General features: G+C 43.5%; 1 protein-coding gene across 4 annotated transcripts in view; it reads right to left on the minus strand.

The window, feature by feature from the left end:
* Positions 1-21883, minus strand: part of AGK (acylglycerol kinase) — a 105300-nt gene that overhangs the window by 14976 nt on the left and 68441 nt on the right. For all 4 annotated transcript variants that reach the window (XM_021078451.1, NM_001143699.1, XM_021078452.1 and 1 more), the window contains 4 exon segments: positions 9667-9746; positions 5704-5761; positions 1334-1481; positions 798-895 (listed from right to left, as the gene is read on the minus strand). In XM_021078451.1, coding sequence (XP_020934110.1) covers positions 798-895; positions 1334-1481; positions 5704-5761; positions 9667-9746 — 384 coding nt within the window.

Here is a 21883-nt window from a genome sequence, read left to right on the forward strand (position 1 = left end):
TTTTGTCTTTTTGTTGTTGTTGTTGTTGTTGTTGTTATTGTTGCTATTTCTTGGGCCGCTCCCTCGGCATATGGAGGTTCCCAGGCTAGGGGTTGAATCGGAGCTGTAGCCCCTGGCCTACACCAGAGCCACAGCAACGCGGGATCCGAGCTGCGTCTGCAACCTACACCACAGCTCACGGCAACGCCGGATCGTTAACCCACTGAGCAAGGGCAGGGACCGAACCCGCAACCTCATGGTTCCTAGTCGGATTCGTTAACCACTGCGCCACGACGGGAACTCCTGAATTTTATTTCTAACTACATTTAAATAGCTGGATGTGGCTAGAGCCTCCACACTAGGCAGTGCCTATCAATAGACTGGACTCAAAATAATAGGTAAATATAGATGTCTGTGCGTACACATCTTTTTTCTCCTGGAGACCTAAATCTACAGGTATCATACAGTCACAGAAATAATTTTAATTTTATATTCCTGTGACAAACGGGAATAGGCTAACTGCATTTCTTAAGGCCTTTTGCCCTCAGTTCTCCAAAGGCAGAAAGCTTGGTGACTGTCATTACACAATGTCCAGACCAGGGCCCCTGAGTTTCTAAGCCACTTCACTCTACATCGTTGCTATTAATCCTCAAAGAAACACCACATCCTCTTACTCCCCGTCCTTTCCTCTCTGCCCCCACAGGGTAAAAATAAAGACACCACGTTAGCAGAAGAGCGAGTAGCCTTTGTCACTTTTCCCAGAAACCAAATGCTTTTCTAATTTTTTTTTTTTTTTTTAATTTTAAAAGCACACTTACTGTCAGGTCAAGCTGACTGTTCCGGGTGGTGATGGACAGTTCAAGGGTGGACAGCTGCACTTCTTTCCAGACCTCTGAGCTCACCTCTGGGGAAAGGGCTGTGAATGTATTAGATACAGGTCAGTTTCTTCTATGAACATTTCAGCACTACCACCAACGGCCAGCTGCCAGCTGCTCAGCTTGGCTTCCCAGGCCTGTCTGCTGATTCCCCACCTTCATTTTCTTTATCTCATACTTCTTAGGCACAGAACAAAGAGCCAGGCTCAAAATCAAATCTCTATGCCTGAGATACCCCTACAGAAGCCGCCACAATAACATAAAGGTCAGTGACAGGAAGAGGGAGCCCCTGTGAGTCACAAGTGACACGCGACATTGTTGGTGCCGACTGGGCTCTGCGCTGTGCACACTGAAGACTGAATCCAGTGATCCTGGAAAGGCTTCTCCTGCTCTAGAAGGGTCTAACTCCGATGTGGGGCTGCTTTAGGCGGTCCTGAACTGACCAGGGCTTTCCAATCTTCAGTCCCCACGCAACTCACCATCCTGTGGCTGTGCCCAGTAGGACGCGAGCCTTCGTAATATCCTCCTGTACAAAGAGGGCCGTGGAGGGGTCTCTTCTGCCCCACTGGGAGGTCTCTCTGCAGGTCCCGTGTACGAGATAGAGGCTTGATGAGTCTGAGGCCACTCCTTTCAAAATGAAGAGAGAAAAACTTTTATCCTACAACACAACCCCAAAGGAGTTTCTCTCTACTTTTATCCATATCTGCTAGAAAGCTACCCAGTAATTTCCCCTCACTGGATGAGATTTGGAATTGGAATTCTCAATTTTCTTTTCTTGTTTTAATTTTTTAATTTTTTTTTTTTTTTTTTTGCTTTTTAGAGCCGCACCTGCAACATATGGAGGTTCCCAGGCTAGGGACTGAATTGGAGCTACAGGTGCCGGCCTACACCACAGCCACCGCCACGCCAGATCCGAGCCACCTCTGTAACCTACACCACAGCTCATGGCAACATCGGATCCTTAACCCACTGAGTGAGGCCAGGGATCGAACCCACAACCTCATGGTTACTAGTTGGATTCATTTCCACTGCACAGGAACGGGAACTCCTCAGATTTTCTTTTCTATTAAAGGCCCATCTTGAGACCATGAACCAGTGACCGTAGCCTCCATTGCTCTTGCTCACCTAGAGCAGGGAGATCAAAGTGGAACCACAACCAAGCGATCTTCGTAGGAGCGAGTGTAGACTCACTCCGTAATAAATTCAGCTTTGGTTTAGACATGGTGAAGCCAACATGAAATTGATGAAACCCAGCTGCAGCATATACTGTCCTCATTTCTGGAATCACAGCCCACTCAGAGCCCAGATGGACTTAGTGCAGCCTGGAAATCCAGCCCAAGGCTTCCCATGCCTGCTGCAAAGATCATCATCCTCGCATGCTAGATTTGTCCTTGGCTTCCTGGCACCCGAGTCCAGGGCCATCCTGGGTCCCATCAGTGTCCACAGGGATGATTAAAACAACACCCTAGCCTCTCAGCCCCGGACATCACCTCCAACTGACCACAGCCACCCATTTCCATGGCCACGTCCTGGAACTACTCTGTCTTACTGCTACCTGGAACTGCTACCTGGAACTACTCTGTCTCAGAAACCTAAGGTGTGGACAGCCTACTAGCTCATTACCTCCCACAGACTTCTGCTTGATTCTTTTGTGCCCAGTGGCTCTTAGGGTGAACGATCCCCTAGTTCTCAAGTTGCCATGTAGTGAATTACAAAAGAATAAAAATTCCAGGAGTTCCCGTTATGGCACAGTGGTTAACGAATCCGACTAGGAACCATGAGGTTGCAGGTTCGATCCCTGGCCTCGCTCAGCGGGTTAAGGATCTGGCATTGCCGTGAGCTGTGGTGTAGTTTGCAGACACAGCTCAGGATCCCACATTGCTGTGGCTGTGGCGTAGACCAGTGGCTACAGCTCCGATTAGACCCCTAGCCTGGGAACATCCATATGCTGTGGGTGCAGCCCTAGAAAAGGCAAAAAAAAAAAAAAATCCAACCTCTCTCACTCCGTCTCTTACTCCTCCCCAAGGCCAGGAAGACCCAAGCCCTTCCCCTCTCTCCCTGCAAGCGTCTGTCTTGCAGACTCACACGTCCACAGCCTCCTCATGCAGTGAGCTTACTTAGAGTCTCTGGCTGAAGAAGATGTTAGAAGTGGATGAATTCAATATGGAAGATGAGGAAATCAGATGGTGACCACGTGTCTAAGCTGGGTCCTTAGCTCCTGCTGACATTTATAAAGCTGGTGTGCTGACTGCCATCTGTCTTGCTCCTGCGTTTGTTTCCATAACTTGGTTCAGACTCAGAGGAGGAAGAGGGGGGTGTGATTTGGGGGTCCCTGAAGGCCCTCACTACACCAAGTTCTCGGTCACATTGAGAATCCCAGGCCCTGGCCACTCTGTTTGTCCTCAGCGCCACCAAATTATCAGTGGATTACATTATATCGATCTCCTTTCCTGTCGCTTCTGGCCCTTTTGTGTCTTCATTCTTCTACATGTGTGCCCTGAAAAGCCCCACTTCTGCATCAGTCTTGTCACTGGGTGTCTGCACCTCTACATCATGGCTCAATACCATCAGAGGGGGAAAGCCAGTGCTCCTGCTGAGTGCTGACACAGGGAAAACAAACACCCACACGGCATCTCCAGGTCACAACAAATTATTGGTCTAAGGTCTTCTACGCCACTCGCTAACCATTCTAAACCTCCCTATTTTCATCTTTCTTCACAATTCCCCAAACCACCACCACCACCCCCCCATACCACCAGCGTCACCCCCTTTCTCCTAGATTCTCTTAGCCGTACCAAGTTATCATTTGCTGGCTCTTGAAATGATGGCTATTTTTGGGCATCTATTCTCAATAGTACCTTCATCGAGCCCATAGCTCAGTGCCATTCATACACTTATGACATTTAAATCTATTTCTTTAGTCCAGAGCTCGGCTGAATTCCAGACCTAAGTCATGACTGTAGTTCCACTCGTCTGTGCCACTAGTACGTTAAAATGTACCAAACTCAAAATTTCACCCTTCCTCCCAAACTAGATCCTACTTTCATATTGTCAGCATTACCAAACTCTAGCCCCTTAAGGGAGAAATCTGGATCTCCTACACGCTCCTTCTAACCTTGGAGGCTGGTGCCTCTTTAAGCCGTCCCGTTGTCGGTACTCACTGCAACCGCCTTGTCTGCGCTGTCACTTCTCACCTGAATGACATTAACCATCTTCTGTCTGTTGCCTTTGCCTATTTGTGTGCATTCTCTTGTCCGTACTGTTGCCAAACAATTTTCCTAGAGTGCAAATCTGCTCATGTCATTCCCCTGCTTACGACTCAATACTCCCCTATGCTTTGATGATAAAAGTCAGATCCCACATTGAAACCGGCCATAAGTGGTTCTGACCGCACACTCCCGTTCCCGCCATGCTACTGTGTTGGCCATAATTAAAGACCATGTTGCACCACAGTGACGTCGCCCATCCTGGTCCCTCCACCCAGAATGCCCTTTATCCAGGACTATACATGTTTCAAAATTTAGCAGAAGTGTCACCTTCCCTGAGCTGATTTTCCTGACCTTCGTCCGAGGTAAACGCCCTTCCTCTCCGCTTCCACCTCACTCCTTCCGTATTTCTCTCAGAGCACCCGCCACACCGCTGATTGACTTGAACTTGACTTACAGCATATGCCCACTTCTTAAGGGCAGGAAACCCCTCTCATGTGACTTTGTATTCCAAATATACAGCAAGGCTTGCCACACAACAGATATGCAATAACTGTCTGCTGAATCAGTGATGAAAACAGTTGAAATTCTCCCAGATTCTACAACTCAAATACATACTCTATTTCTTCCTAAATGAACTTACTACTCTGCCAGTGAAACTACCCCCTCGAGCAATGGTACTGCATTTCACTAACGCAACGTGCCTCAGGTATACAGGAAGTCCATGCCTCCCGCCCAAGTTCATTTTAATAATCATGCACACTGCTACCCTTTGTACTTGAACAGATTCGTTATCCAACTGGAATTTATTTAGAAGGTAAAGGGAGCTATGTTTTCCAAATGTTTTGCGATAGGTATGTATTACCTTTATAATTGGGAAAACACTTGGCACTCTGAATATTAACTTTAGAACCAAACTTTCACCGCATTCAAACTTCAACTGCCAGTTTTCAGACTGGCCAGCCGAGTGGTAAATATACCACTCTGACTTGCATAAAGGCTAAATTTGGTGTGCGGCACACAGAGGAGTAACACAGAGGAGCATAACTTTTCTAGTAGCATGTTCAGTAATGTACATTGTTGAGCTTTTCTCCATGCCAGTTATTTTTCACCGCACAGTCGATTGCACCACTGCCTGATAGAACGTTCCCTGATTAATGAAACTTTCTCTATATCTGCACTGTCCAATACAGCCACCACGACCCACACTGGGCTATGCTGAAAAAGCAGTGTGAAGTATAAAGCAGGCTTTAAAACCTGCTATTGTTTACACAAGCCTACGTGATTAGACACATTCAGATACAACTCTTCACTTCCAGATACACCTGCAAATAATAAAGGCAATACAAGTCATTGTGTTCAAGGTTTGTCTGGTAAGAGTGAGTGAATGAATTGGCAACAGGAAGAGAAAGAGTCAAAAGAAACTAAATATGGGCTTGATAATGGGGAAGATGAGTTGGCAGATGACAAGCATCAGAGCAGGATGCTTCCTGCACTTGCAGATCAGTGACTATGCCCCGTTTGAGGAGTGGAGCATACCCTACACATCTGCAGCAAGAAATGTTTTCAAAATTCCAAATACACGCATCGCAGAGGAATAACAAATAACAGAGGGCAATTTCTACCCTGTAAACTGCATTTACCTTAAGAGTGCTGAAAAAGTGGGCTGCCTTGGTTTTTAGAGGCCCGAGATACCAGTACCTGAGGAAGGAGGAGATAAAAAAATCTAATTAGAATATTAAAAGAATTATCAGTGTCTAGGTACCATTCATGATGGATAATACGCTAGAATTGCACTGCTACCATGAGTGTCTGCTCTGGAGGCTTGGAGACGGTGGTTTAGGATAAAAAAGTGTTATGGTAAGTTGTTCATCAGCATTTGAATACCACGTCAACCGGTACATAATTAGTTCTACAGCAGATAGAGTCTGGCAATTTACAAAGGATATACAATCAGAGTCTCCTTGAATCTCTAATTCACAGGTATCACTGTAATACATACTTTCCACCCTAGAAGATAGGTGAGTGTATATTCTGAGTGAGTAGAGAGTGATAAAGCCACAATGAGACGCCGACGCGGGCAGCCGACGCATCACTCAGGAGCTAAATGACTGCATCTTGTACATCATGTTCTCTCTCGCACGCAAACATGCCATTAAAATCTGTACATCAGCATAATTCCACATTACTCATGTTAGGCAGTATGAACTCGGCGAAAGGGACATCTGGGAGAGAAGGTCTACTTCGTTTTGCCAAATACGGAAAAGCTACCCGAGAGAAAAAGGTGTCTAGCTGCAATGAGAAAAGTGCCCGGAAGTAGATTTCTCCCTTAAACTGGATCTCTGTCACCTACCAGCCCATCTTAACTGCTCCCGATTTGATTCGGATCAATATGCATTTATTCACTTATTTATTTATTCATTTATTTTGCTTTTTAGGGCCACACCCGCAGCATATGGAGGTTCCCAGGCTAGGGGTCACATTGGAGCTGTAGCCGTTGGCCTACATCAGAGCTTCAGCAATGCCAGATCCCCAGCCCACTGAGTGAGGCCAGGGATTGAACCTGCAACCTCATGGTTCCTAGTCGGATTTGTTTCCGCTCCAATATGCATTTATTTAGCACTTATATATGAAGGAAATGGAAGCAATATAAAGAGATAAAAGTCTTGCCTTTGAGGGCTTTAGTAAAGACCCCCCCCCAAAGCAACAGAAAACCACAAATGACTATATATCTTATGACATGGTTTAAACTGATCACTATTAATTGGTAAAGAGAGTCAAGAAGGAACAAGAAATCATTAAGGGCCTAAAATCATTGGAGCAACCGCGCTCACATAACGAATGACACAGGAACAAAATAAGGCCATGAAACCCAGAAATAGGAGTTGGGTTTAGACCCACGAGAGAGGAAAGGAAATCACTCCAGGCAGGAGGAGTGGCCAATGTACAGAAAACACTGAGACCCGAGGCCAGAGGAAAAGCTTACAAGCAAAGCCACACACCTAAGCGATGAGAGGTGGTACCAGATTAAGCTGGGCCCTGATGCCAGAGGAAGGAGTTCAGGTAGCCAGTGAGCAATGCAGAACCATGCTAACTACCACTCAGCTGAGTACTGTGGTGCTATTAACGAGAGCTGTCATCAGCTGATTGTTGTTGGTTTTTGCTCTGTTGTTTGTTTGTTTTCGTCTTTTTAGGGCCACGCCTGTGGCATATGGAAATTCCCAGGCTAGGGGTCAAACTGGAGCTGTAGCTGCCAGCCTGCACCACAGCCACAGCAACACAGAAGCTGAGCTGCATCTGTGACCTACACCACAGCTCATGGCAATGCTAGAATCTTTATTTATTTATTTATTTATTTTTGTCTTTTTGCTATTTCTTTGGGCCGCTCCCGCGGCATATGGAGGTTCCCAGGCTAGGGGTCTAATCGGAGCTGTAGCCGCCAGCCTACGCCAGAGCCGCAGCAACGCAGGATCCGAGCCGTGTCTGCAACCTACACCACAGCTCACGGCAACGCCAGATCGTCAACCCACTGAGCAAGGGCAGGGACCGAACCCGCAAATTCATGGTTCCTAGTCCGTGATTTGTTAACCACTGCACCACGACGGGAACTCCCAATGCTAGAATCTTAACCCACTGAGCAGGGCCAGGGATCAAACCCGCGTCCTCATGGATACGAGTCAATTTCGTTAACCGCTAAGCCCAAACGAGAACTCCCTCGCTGTATTGTTTCAAAGCTCACTTAATGCTGTGCTTCTTTTCCCAGGTAGCCGGACAGAAACACATTGCTGCCAAGGCGGCTTAGAGAGAAACTGCCCGCAGTTTCTTTCGTCTCCATCAAGAGCAAGTTCTGACACTGCACTGGCAGTCTTCCTAAGGCCGGCTAAGAAATGGTTTCTTGCTTCCCAATTGTTTCTTCCACAACACACAGAGCAACGCCATGGACAGTCCTAGTCCAGGTATCAGATAACCACAGCCAGACTTTTAAAAGTTATGGTTCATTTGTGCCATATATTAGATTCCAGATATAAGTGATATCATACTTCACTCAGTACGAGAGTCTCTAGTTGTATCCATGTTGCTGCAAATGGCATTACTTCCTTCTTTTTTATGGCTGAGTAGCATTCCTGTGTATATATAAAATTAAAAAATAAAATAAATAGACAAAATAAACTAAAAATAAGAAATATGGTTCAGAAATCAGTCGGGATATGGGTGCGTGTGAGATTCCTCGACGGGATGCCCTCTGCTCGTGCTCGACACACTGAGAAGGCACTCTGCTCTCATCAGACTTTCTGAGGGAAAATGAAGCATCTTCTCCTAGGAAATTGCTGGTGTCTGAGATGACAGAGCAGACACAAGATGATGTGTGGAGTCAAGATCATCAGGGCTCACTTGCAAATAAAAGCTGTGAGACAGAAAAGGATGCAACGTGGGCTGTGATTCGGTAGCCCTCTCCTTTCGGAGTCCACTGTCAGGCACTTCACGAGCAGGAATCACCAAGTACCGCAAGTCAGAGAAGTTTCTGTACAGACAATGCGGCAGGAAGGCCTACAGAGCGAAAAGAGGGGTTTCTGGATAAAAGCTGGGTGTGAGATCAACCGTAATTCACTGAAACAAGATGAAGACTGTAAGCCTGTTTGCAAGGAAAGGGAAAGAAAAGACCACGCCCGCCAGACAGGAAGCAAACCTGCCTGGGCCCCACCTCGGGAAGCCCTCCCTGCGGGCCTCTCCTCCTTACACGCAGCAGGACACACACCCTCCTCTGGAGCCTGTAGTTGCATCCCACACAAGGAGTTCTCCAAAAATAAGGCCCTTCTCAAGAAAAGCAGCAGCTGCCCTCCAATCACCTCCCCAGGCCTAGCCAGGAACTTGCCTTTCTTCCTCTGAAACAGGTGGTCTGGCCTGTCAATCTGCTAGGCCTTCAGAAGCAGCACCGCTTGCTCCGGGGAGTCTTCTGACCAGGGCTGCCAAAGCCCCATGAGGCTCTGGCCCCAGCGGGGCCCTTCACGTGGTGCCCAGTGAAGCAGGCCCGGGAGCAGAGGTCATCCAGCACCCTTCAGGCCGGCCTGGCCTGACCGCGCTCAGTAGGGATGTCTCCAAAGAGAGATGCGCTCTGCTCTGCTTTGGTTCACGTCAGGCTGGTGCGGAGGCAAGTGGGACCTTCTCCAGGCTTTCTGCACAGAAGGTGTCCCTCTAGGATTCATACATAATTCAGTCTCCAGGCCCATCACATCTATCGCTAGATCACTATACGCTAAAACCTCAGGCAGGGACAGAACAAGATGTTTTAAAATCACTACAAGACGTTCCTGCCATGGCTCAGTAGAAACGAATCTGACTAGCATCCATGAGGCCACAGGTTCGATCCCTGGCCTCGCTCAGTGGATTAAGGATCCAACATTGTCGTGAGCTGTGGGGTAGGTCGCAGATGCAGCTAGGATCTGGCATTGCTGTGGCTGTGGTGTAGGCCAGCAGCTACAGCTCTGATTTGACCCTGAGCCTGGGAACTTCCATATGCCGCAGGTGCAGCTCTGAAAAGGCAAAAAGACAAACAAATAAAAAAATAAAAAATAAAATCACCACACATTAACATAGCGACCTTTTACCTGCTAACTGTGACACCAGCATCTCGGAAAGATCCCCATCGGAGGCCGGTCAGTGCAAACACAGGCTGTTCCTTTTCACCCTGCAAGTTAAATACATTAAATTAACGATGATAATACCTTGGCACTCTCTACACATAAGTAAATAGCAAATGTCCATGGCCCACTTTTCATCAAACCAAAATTCTAAAAGCTAGGTTCAAAATCTAAGAAATTGACTCTGTGAGCGCTCAGTAAAAGTACCTGAATAAACCATACTGTAAAATGAAACACATTTGTATGCATTAGCCCTCATGAGTCTTCTGGCAAGAAAACATATGATCATACTTCAGACTATAATCACTACACTGATTCTTGGACCAGAATGTCCAAGGCAAAGATAATTTAAGCCTGCATTCTCTTTGGAAAGCCAAGAGCTGTCAAGGAAGATGGGAATCCTGGTAGGTACTCCAGAACGTTTCACCCGAGTATCTGAAAATACAGCCAGATAATTGTCATAACAAGTTGGAGTAAAAAGTGATTCAGAGTTTCCACTGTGGTTCAGCAGGTTAGGAGCCCTGCTAGTATCCTTAGGATGCGGGTTTGATCCCAGTCCTCACTTAGTGAATTCAGGATCTGGTGTTGGGACAAGCTGTGGTGTAGGTCATAGATGCGGCTTGGATCCTGTGTGACTGTGGCTATGGCATAGGCCGGCAGCTGCAGCTCTGATTCGACCCCTAGCCTGGGAATTTCCACATACCGCAGACGTAGCTCTTCAAACAAACAAACAAAAAAGTGATTCAGATTTAGTCCAATGCTTTATGACTGAATACTGCATTATTAGCAAGTTTCTAATAAGCCAGTGCATTTAGCAATATGTGGAACACACACAATAGAGCCAGTCTAAGAGTTTATACTCCACGATGGACTATATATGAAAATACATACGCTAGGATTCTGAGAGATACTTTTACTGTGGCTCAGAATTGCAGCGAAAGCCCAAGGGTATCCCCACATTCTAAAGAGAGCTGCCAAATACACACACACAAACACACACACACAATATCACAGAATTTGCTAAACGGGCACAGTTTCCACCATGCCATCATTGATTGCATCTGGAAGCAAAAGATTAGGAACTGTAGGAGAATCTGTGGCACTGTAAGTTGCTGGCCTGGAGAAAGAATCTTCTTAGGAGAGGTGGTGCTTCCCTCAGTCCCACTTCAATCCCACTTTCACTCCTATTGCCACGGCACTGAAATAAGCGAGTGTTCTCTAGGGGCCAGCTTACAAGTAAAAGACAGGGGCCTCTCACTCCTTGAGGGTGTACCTGTTGAAACAGATTTGCTTTTCTGCTCTTTACACCTGCTTAAGTAGAGGGGAAGGGACTAGAGAGAAATGGTAGAGCAAAGAGGTAATGGTGAGACAACTCACAACTGGCACAGCAAGGATATATTAGTCTCGTGGGTGCCCACAGCAGGGCTTGAGCCATCCTGACCACATCATTCATCCATTCATTTTTTTTTCGTGAATCATTAATGGTTATATATTACATATCAGGAACTAGCGATAAAAAATGTCTGTTGTCAAAGAGCTCACTCCATTAGGAGTGGGGTGGGGGGGGATACAGACACAGACAATAACAATACAATGCACTAGGTTCAAAGAATAGAGATATCTATCAAGTGTTATACAGAACAGGTACAACTGTACAATGAGTGAGGAACATAGGAGATGGATGGTCAGGGATAACACAAGTTTCAAGACAAACTACAAATTTTAAAGAATAAGGTAAAACGTCATATCACCATCTCACTAAATGCAGAAAAGGTATGTGACAAAATTCAACATTGATTTATGATAAAAATTCAACAGACTGAATACAGAGGAAACCTCCCCCAACATAATAAAGGCCATATGTAACAAGGTAATATCATACTCAACAGTAAGAAGCTAAAAGCCTTTCCTCTAAGACCATGAACAAGAAAGAAGAAGACGCCTACTCTTAGCACTTTCATTCAACATAGAGTTGGATGTCTTACCCAGGAGAATTAGGAGAGAAAAGGAAAAAAAAGGCATACAAATTAGAAAAAATGAAGTAAAACTATCACTATTTACAGATGACATGAAAAAACTAATAAATTCATTAATGTTGCAGAATACAAAATCAATAGACAAAAATCCATAACATTTCTATATTATACCAAATGATCAGAAAGAGAAATAAAGCAAACAATTTCATCTATAATTACATCAATACCTAGGAATAAATTTAACCAAGGAGGTGAAAGACCTGTATATACGTGTGTGTGTGTGTGTGTGTGTGTGTGTGTGTGTGTGTACGTTTGGTAACATTCACCAGTGAAACTGTCTGGACTTTTGTTTGTTGAAAGATTTTTGATTATTGATTCAATCTCCTTACTAGGAATCTGCTTATTTACTAATGAAAGAAAGTGAAAACAAAACAAATACATGGGAAGATATTCTGTGCTTCTGGATTATTACAAGTAATGATATTCAAATGTCCATACTACCCAAAGCTATCTACAGACTCAGTACAATCCCTACCAAAATTCCAATGGCAATTTTTAAAGAAATAGAGCAAATAATCCTTAAATCTGCATGGAACCACAAAAAAAACCCCAAGTAGTCAAAGCACTCCTGAGAAAGAAGAACAAAGCTGGAAGCATCACACTCCCTAATTTCAAACTATATTATAAAGCTATAGTAAATAAAACTACATGGTACTGACATAAAAACAGACACATAAATCAATGGAACAGAATAGAGAGCCCAGATATAAACCCACACATATAAGGTCAATTAATTTATGACAAAGGAGCCAAGAACATACAGTGGGGAAAATTTCTTCAATGAATGATGCTAGGAAAACTGGACAGTCTCATGCAAAATAATGAAAATGGACCAGTCTTACACCATATACAAAGATTAACTTAAAATGGATTAATGACTTGAATATAAGACCTGAAACAATAAAGCTCCTAGAACAAAACATAGGGTGTTAGCCTCTTCGCATAGGCCTTTGGTGATGATTTTTGAATCTGACGCCAAAAGCAAAAGCAACAAGAGCAAAAATAATTAAGTGGGGCTACCTTACACTAAAAAGCTTCTGTACAACAAAGGAACCATCAATAAAATGAGAAGACAACCTAGAGAATAGGAAAAAGTATTTGGAAATCATGTATCTGCTAAGGGCTTAATATCCAAAATATATAAAGAACTCGTACAACTCAATAGAAAAAAAAAATCCACTTGAAAAATGAGATGATCAGGATAAACATTTTTCCAAAGAAGACAAACAGATGGCCAATAGGTAAGCGAAAAGATGCTCAACATCATGAACCATTAGGGAAATGCAAACACAATCACAATATCACCTGACAACTGTTAGAATGGCTATTATCGAAAAGATTTTTTAAAAAGTGTTGGTGAGGATGCAGAGAAAACAGAACTCTCACAAACTGTTGGTATAGTCACTATAGAAGACAATATAGAGGTTCCTCAAAAAATGTAAAATAGAACTACCATATGACCTAGCAATTCCTCTCCTAGGTATTTAGCCAAAGAAAACAAAAACACTAACTCAAAAGGCATAGGCACCCCCCTGTTTACTGCAGGATTATTTACAACAGCCAAGATATGGCAACAACCTAAGTATCCACGGACAGAAGAATGGATAAAAATATTGTGGTGTGTATACACACGCACGGAGGAATATTATTTAGCAATAAAAAAGAATGAAATCCTGCCATTTGGGACAACATGAATGGACCTTGAGGGCATTGTACTAAGTGAAATAAGTCAGAAACAGACAAATACAACTACGCTCTCCCTTATATGTGGAATCTAACAAAAACAAAACAAAACAAAAAACAAGCTCAAAAAAATTCAGAAAATAAGACTGGTGATTGACAGAGGCAGGAAGTAGGGGATGCGAGGAATTTTTTTTTTAATGAAATCTATATATTTTAATTCCCCAAAAGTGTGTGTGTGTACAAAATATATATCCATATAAATCCTAAATTTATTATTTATTTTTAGGGCTGCACCTGTGGTATATAGTGGTTCCCAGGCTAGGGGTCTAATCAGAGCTACAGCTGCTGGCCTACACCACAACCACAGCCACGCCAGATCCGAGCCATGTCTGTGACCTACACCACAGCTCATGTCAATGCCGGATCTTTGACCCACTGAGAGAGGCCAGGGATTGAACCTGCAACCTCATGGTTCCTAGTCGGATTCGTTTACACTGTACCACGATGGGAACTCGTCATTTATTCATTATAAATAACTTCAATTTATTTATCTTAAAATTTTTGGAGATCTACCTAGGAGGTTCCCAACAGTGAGTCAAACACTATTTTATACTGAAGGAGAATGAACAAGGCTGAATTGTTCTGTATCAGGCTAGGGAAGATGTGTGCTAATTAGAGGGGGGGATGCAGGAGAGAGGCCAGGTCCCCTGAGGAAGAACATTCTATTACAATAGTAAGTGTATACCATAGTGATTTCCCCAGTCCTCCCAAAAAAGAAAAAAAAGAAGAAAAAAAAAAAGAATAAAGGACCTCGATTGGGGAGGTTGAAGGGAAGAGTAGAGAGAAAGAAAAGAAATGAGGCAGGAAGCTGCATTCTGGCCTAAGGGTGAGAAACAACATTATGTGAATAATTGGCTGTATCTATGGGAACAGTTCCCAGATGTTTCTTAAGATCTTAAGTGTTACATATAGTAACGATGATGATGATAGAAGATTCCATGTTGAAATAAGTGGGGAAATAGCAAACTTATTTAGTTTGAAACAAGCTATGTTTACTGCAGTTCTTCTTAGAGTCTTTAACATGTTAACGTATGTTATAAATTTCCAAAAGGAGAAATACTATATACGGTTTTCCTGAGCTGTTAACTGTGCAGCCCTCTTCTGGGAAGACACTTTGCATAAGTAACATTCCCGGGGGACATGCTGTTCTGAAGCATGTAGAGCAGGCAGGAATGGCTGAGCTAAGTACTCGAGACTTCATGATGGGTGCTCTGAGACAATTTTCTCTTTCTTCATGTGGTGGGAAGGATTTTAGCAATATTCTTTTTTTTTTTTTTGGTCTTTTTGTCTTTTGTAGGGCTGCACCAGTGGTATATGGAGGTTCCCAGGCTAGGGGTCGAATCAGAGCTGTAGCCACCAGCCTACGCCAGAGCCACAGCAACGCGATATCTGAGCTGCGTCTGCGACCTACACCACAGCTCACGGCATGCCGGATCCCTAACCCATTGAGCAAGGCCAGGGATCAACCCCACAACCTCATGGTTCCTAGTCGGACTCGTTAACCACTGCGCCACGACGGGAACTCAAAGTTTAGGAATCTTCTGTTAAGATTAACTGAGAAGCTGTGTAACCTTCAGGTTCCACTGAATTGGGGGCTGTGGTCTCGCAAGGGCTGGGAATGGCTCTTGACAGTAGGAAAGGAGGTGAGGGAAGAGTGTGAAGAGTCTAGAAGGCAGATAGGCACGGAGCCCTTAGGCTTCAGAAGATGCCCGAGGTCAGCAGCGAAGAGACTGGCCCCGGCTGGAGCTCATACAAGCACAGGAGAAATACGCAAGGTCAGAAAGAGCAGAAGCCAACAGAAAAAGCACCACTGTATCTTAGCCCAGTGATGGTCTGGGTGATAGAGATGGAGAGGCCAGGAGACAAACACAGACACAGAAAGACAGGCACACAGCCAGGTCTTGGCAGCAAAGGAGATGAGCTGCTCCACGTCAGAGGTGCCCCTGGAAAGGAGTAAATCTGTGCAGAGAAATGACCTCATGGTTTGCAGAGGAAAATAACTGGGTCAGCTGGTTCGAATCACACAAAAGGAACAGTGAAAAGAAAACTGTCAACCAGATAGACAGGTGTCTAATCTAGGAATGTCAGGGATTCTAAATGAAGAGAAAGAAACAAGGCAGGAGGAGCTCTAAAGCAGCGCTAAGCACCATCATAAGAGAACGAGCAGCATGGGGGCTTGCTTTCACAGAAGAAAGCCGTGTCAGCAGCCAGGAGTGATGTGTGAACTTCTCCCTCTCCCTCTGCCCTTCTTACCACCTCCCCTATTCTCCGCATTGGCTCCTTCATAGGCAAGGTCTGAATCCAGCTGAAAGAACTAGAAAGAATTTCACAAATCCTTACAGCAGTTACTTTAAAGTCAAGTTCAAGGCATTATAGACGACTCTATGGAAAAACTGCCCTTTAAAAATCAGGGGACAGGCCAAGAGTGATCCCACCTGAACAAAGCAGTGAAGGAAAAAGCCATGGATCCTAAAACAGAAAATATGGAGTCCATGTCTGTCTCCAGCACGACCAGTCCTGTGACCAGATGATACTTTTTAATAAAATCTGTCAAATGAAGATATTAATACATATCTTGCCTCTCTCACTGGCTAAGAGGGTCTAAGAATATGTGAACTCACATTGGGTAATGTAAATATAGAGCATTATTATAGCTTCCAAGCACTATTTCTTTTATCTTTGGAGACTCTTCAGTTACATGTTTAATTGCTTTTACATAATTGCAATTTCCAGAAACAAAGGAAAAAGAGAAGACAAAGTCAGCCTGGCGGGTTGCTTCAGAACCACAGTAGAAGCTATTGTACTATGTTTTCTAGGAATTGATTTTAAAAGTTTTCTGCTTCCTGGTCTGTGTTATCAACATACAGAGTAATGTGGTAAATTTGATACTGGTTTCATCAATTCACAAAGCCAGTGTATTTGAAAGAAAAAGATAAAGGAGACAAGAGACATTTAAATACAGGCACAGTCAAGAATTTCCAGTTAAGTCCTAAATACTCTAGAATGCCTCACTTCTCACGCATAAATAAGAAGCAGTAAATCATTCAGGTATTAAGAGATCCATCCTGATTCCCTCCTTTGGTAATAACATTTTAAAACAATATCTTCATGGATGCTGATCTGTGGCATCTTTCCTAGCCTAACATTTCCCTCAGCACATTTTGTGAGAACGATTTAGCTTTATTATGTGCTAAGGAATCGACTGCAACTTAAATCACTTTTATCCTGACCAGCGAGGTCAGGGGAGAGAGTCTAGATCTCCCAGCATAAAGAACAAAAACAAATAAAAGGGAAATGGGCTGCAAGCGCGTGGGTTCACCAACCATAAACATGCACATAGCAAATGCTATATAAATAAGAGTGGCGTCTCAGGATGGAAGTTTAGAATCGTGACACAGCATGGATACTTCTTTCACAGATGCTTGGAAACCTGCATGAATACAAGATGCGCATGGCCTTGGAGGACAACCTGAATGTGGCTGGCACATCTTAAGGCCAAATCTGAGTAAAAAAATGCAGGTTTCACTGTTTATAAAATTATTTGACCTTATGGCTCAGCCTCCTTAGGAAACTGCCTTTTCCAAGGAGAAATAAAGAAATTTAGACGAAGGAGGAATCCCTACTTAACCACTATCAACTGAGAATATCTTTTCTCTGTTGTTTTGTTTTGTTGTTTCTGTCTTCTTTGGGTTTTTTTGGCAATACCTGCAGTATGCAGAAGGTCTGGGGCCAGGGATTGAACCTGAGCCACAGCAGTGACAACACTGGATTCTTAACCTAGTGAGCCACCAGGGAACTCCTCTTTTCCCATTATAGAAGAGAGAGCATTCTGATCAAGAATCAGGAAAGGCTATTGGGTCTCCTTCCCTTCAAAATCTATTTTTGGTATGATTATCAAACAAAATATCATTTTATATGTGCAATGAATGTCATTTATACCTCTCCCCCAGATTCGCCATGCCAACATTTCCTCATTAGCTTTATCTGTGTGTGTGTAGTTTGCAGCATTGTTAAATCATTTGCAAATAAATTGTACTTCATGACCTTTCACTCCTAAGAACAAAGACATACAGGACATACCCATAACACCATGGTCACTCTCAAGAAATCTAAGATTGGCATGTAACATCTAATATATCATCCATATTAAAATATCTCTGATATCTGTTATGGTTGTCACTATATTTCATTTTTCCAATCCAGGATCTCATACTGGATTTAATATTATATTTCTTCAGTTTCCCTTAATCTTGAACAGATTCTCTACCTTCTTTTAGATTTCATGACAATGACATTTTGAGGAGGCCAAATCAACGGTTGTTTTTAGAATGTTCCTCGATTTAGCACTGATTGTTTTCTCATTATTAGATTCGGTTAGATTAAGATTAACATTTAGGGTTCCCTGCATGCTCTCAGGCTGCAGGACACCGCCTGCTTCAGCTCTGGGAGCCACCCAGCAGCAGCTGGAGAGCAGCTCTGTTTTGAGGGCTACAGAGAACTCAGAGCAGGTGGAGTAACTGCCCAGAGGAATAACGCAAGCTCTATGGATCCTGCCAGTGGCTGTGCAGGGGCCTGCACCAATGGCACCCATTCTGCACAAAAAGAGACGTGAGAGGGTTGCCAGTGTATGTTCCCTGTGGGAGCTGCAAACTGCCCAGCCGGAGATAAGCACAAGCTCCACGGCTCCTGCCAGCAACTCCACAGGGGCTGGAACCAGTGGCATTTTTTCCATGCCAAAGGAGCCACGAGAGGCCCACTGGTCCACATTCTGATCTGCAGCACATACAGAGAGCACTCCTGCCAGAAGTCAAGCAGGGGAGGGACTGCCAGAAGTCCAAGTCCTGCAGCCACAGAGAGCGCCTTTTAGCAATAGTTAGGGAGCAGAACCATCCTTGGGGCCACAGAGAGAGAGCCCTAGAGTGGCCAAACAAGGGGAGTGACTGCAGAACACTTTCTGCCCCTACGGTTACAGAAAGCAGTCCCAAGAGCCTCCCTGGCAAAGGGAGGAACTGCAGGAGCAGCTGCTGACATGAGGAACTAAAGGAAATAGTCCTGAGAGCTACCTGGCAGTAGGAGGGGTCACAGGAGCCACTGCTGCATGTGCATGCTACAAAAGCAATCCTGTGAACTGTGAATCACTGCCACCATTGCCTCACAGACTCCATCCCTAGCAGCCACCCAGCTCCAACAGAGGTAGTGTGATACCAGTGCTCCCAACACGTGCTCTGGGTACACATGAACCTCTACCACCACTGAGAACTCCAGGACTGGGCACCTGCTGCTGCATCGTCATACCTGCTGTTAAGGAGATGATAAACAGAAAGGCAGACATTATGAGACAACAAAGAAGTAGCTTTCTCACAAAGCAACAAGACAAAAACACACAAAAACAACTAAATGATGAGGAGAAGGAAATCTACCTGAAAGAATTCAGAGTGATGATAGTAAAGACAACCCAAATATTGGAAAAAGAATGGAGACACAGCTCAAGAAGTTAAAAGAAATGTTTAACAAAGAGCTAGAGGATTTAAAGGGCAAGATGAATAGCACAATATCTGAAATGAAAAATACACTAGAAGGAAACAATAGTAGAATAATGAAGTCAAAAGAACGAATACGTGAGATGGAAGACAGAATGGTGGAAATCACTGCCACAGGAAAAAATATAAAGAAAAAAGAATGAAAAGAATGGAAGAGGGACTAAGAGATTTCTGGGACAACAGTAATCATACCAACATTCACATCTCAGGGGTTCCAGAAGAAGAAAGGGCTGCGGAAAATATTGTAAGAGATTATAGCCAAAAAACTTCCCTAGTATGGAAGAGAAAACACTCACTCAAGTTGAGGAAGCACTGAGAATCCCATACAGGATAAACCCAAAGAAAACCCAGTGAGACACATACCAATTAAACTGACAAAAATTAAATACAAAGGAAAAATATTAAAAGCCACAAGGGAAAAGCAACAAATAACATACAAAGGAAATCCTATAAGGATAACAGCTGACTTTCAGCAGAAACTCTACAAGCCAGAAGGGAGTGGCAAGTTGTATTTGAGGTGATGAAGAGGAGTAACCTAGAACCAAGAACATTCTACCCAGCAAAGCTGTTGTTCAGATTTGATGGAGAGATCAAAAGCTTTTCAGACAAGCAAAAACTAAGAGAATTCAGCACCCCCAAACCAGATCTACAACTACTAAAGGAACTTGTTTAACCAGAAAAGGAAAAACCACAATTAAAAACAAGACTATTACCAAAAAAAAAAAAAGAAAAAAAAACAAAAACTCACTGGTAAAGGCAAAGATAATATAAAACTAGGAAATAACTTACTGACAAATATGATATCAAAACTAGCAAGCATAAGAGTTCCCATTATGGCTCAGTGGTAACAAACCCAACTAGTACCCATGAGGATGTGGGTTTGAACCCTGGCCTCACTCAGTGGGTTAAAGATCTGGCATTGCCCTAAGCTGTGCTGTAGGTCACAGATACACTCAGATCCTGTGTTGCTGTGGCTGTGGCATAGGCCAGCAGCTGCAGCTCCAATTCAACCCCTAGCCTGGGAACTTCCATATGTCACAGGTGTGGACCTACAAAAAAAGGCAAATGACAACAACAACAAAAACTAGCAAGCATGAGAAGAGGAGAGGAGAAAAGCAGAACACTGAAAATACACTTGAAATTAAGACACCAGCAAGGAGAAACAATTCTAAAATCTGTAGGTGGTTATATCAAAATATAATTGGAATCACAATGGACACACACATAAAAAAGAAAAAGCAATCCAGATATACCTAAAGAAGGTCAGCAAATCACAAGAGAAGACAACAAAGAGGAAGGGAAGAAAAAAGACCCAATATAATAACCCCCCAAAATTAAGAAATTGGGAATAAGTACATACATAGTCACAATTATATTGAATGTAAATGGATTAAATGCTCCAACTAAAAGACACAGAGTGGCTGAGTGAATACAAAAATAAGACCCACATATATGCTGTTTATAAGAGACCACTTTAGATCTAAGGACACATACAGACTTAAAGTCAGGGGATGGAAGAAAGTATTACATGCAAACAGAAATCACAGAAAGGTGGGAGCAGCAATACTCATATTAGAAAAATAGATTTGAAAATAAAGAGGATCACAAGAGACAAAGAAGGACATTACATAATGATCAAAGGATCAATCCAAGAAGAAGAGATAACAACTGTGACTATATACGCACCCAACACAGGAGCACCAGAATACAAAAGGCATCTGCTAACAGTCATAAAAGGAGAAACTGACAGAAACACAATAATTGTGGGGGACTTTAATACCCCACTTACATCAGTGGACAGATCATCCAGACAGAAAATCAACAAAGAAACACAGGCCTTAAATGACATTCTAGACCTGATAGAATTAACTGATATCTATAGAACATTCCACCCCAAAGCAGCAGAATATGCATTCTTCTCAAGTGCACATGGCATACTCTCGAGGACAGATCACATCTTGGGCCAGAGATCAAGCCTTGACAATTTAAAAAAATTGAAATTATTTCAAGCATTTTTCTCGAACCACAATGCTATGAGATTAGAAATCAACCACAAGAAGGAAAAAAAAAAAAAAAACACAGCAAAAAACACAAACTCCTGGAAGCCAAACAAAATGTTTCTAAACAACCAATGGATCATTGAAGAAATCAAAGAGGAAATCAAAAGATACGTAGAGACAAATGATAATGAAGATACAACAATCCAAAACCTATGGGACACAGCAAAAGCAGTTCTGAGAGAGAAGTTAAGTTAGAGCAATACAATCTTATCTTGGGAAAGAAGAAAAAACTCAAAGAAACAACCTAACCTGACACTTAAAACAACTAGAGAAGAACAGACAAAGAACCTAATCTTACACCTAAAACATCTAGAAGAACAAAGCCAAAAATTGGTAGAAGGAAAGAAATCATAAAGATCAGAGCAGAAATTAATGACAGAGAGACAAAGAAAACAATATAGAAGATCAATAACTGACATCTATAGAACCAAAAGTCGGTTCTTTGAAAAGATCACCAAAAGTGTTAAACCTTTAGCCAGACTCATCAAGAAAAAAAGGGAGAGGGTTCAAAGCAATAAAATTAGAAACGACACCACAGAAATACAAAGAATCATAAGAGACTCCTATGAGTTGGAGTTCCCGTCGTGGCGCAGTGGTTAACAAATCCGACTAGGAACCATGAGGTGGCGGGTTTGGTCCCTGGCCTTGCTCAGTGGGATCCAGTGTTGCCGTGAGCTGTGGTGTAGGTTGCAGACTCGGCTCGGATCCCGCGTTGCTGTGGCTCCGGCATAGGCTGGCAGCTACAGCTCCAATTCGACCACTAGCCTGGGAACCTCCATGTGCCGCGGGAGCGGCCCAAAGAAAT

Source organism: Sus scrofa, chromosome 18 (assembly GCF_000003025.6).
Source record: "Sus scrofa isolate TJ Tabasco breed Duroc chromosome 18, Sscrofa11.1, whole genome shotgun sequence".
NCBI classification, from domain to species: Eukaryota; Metazoa; Chordata; class Mammalia; order Artiodactyla; family Suidae; genus Sus; species Sus scrofa.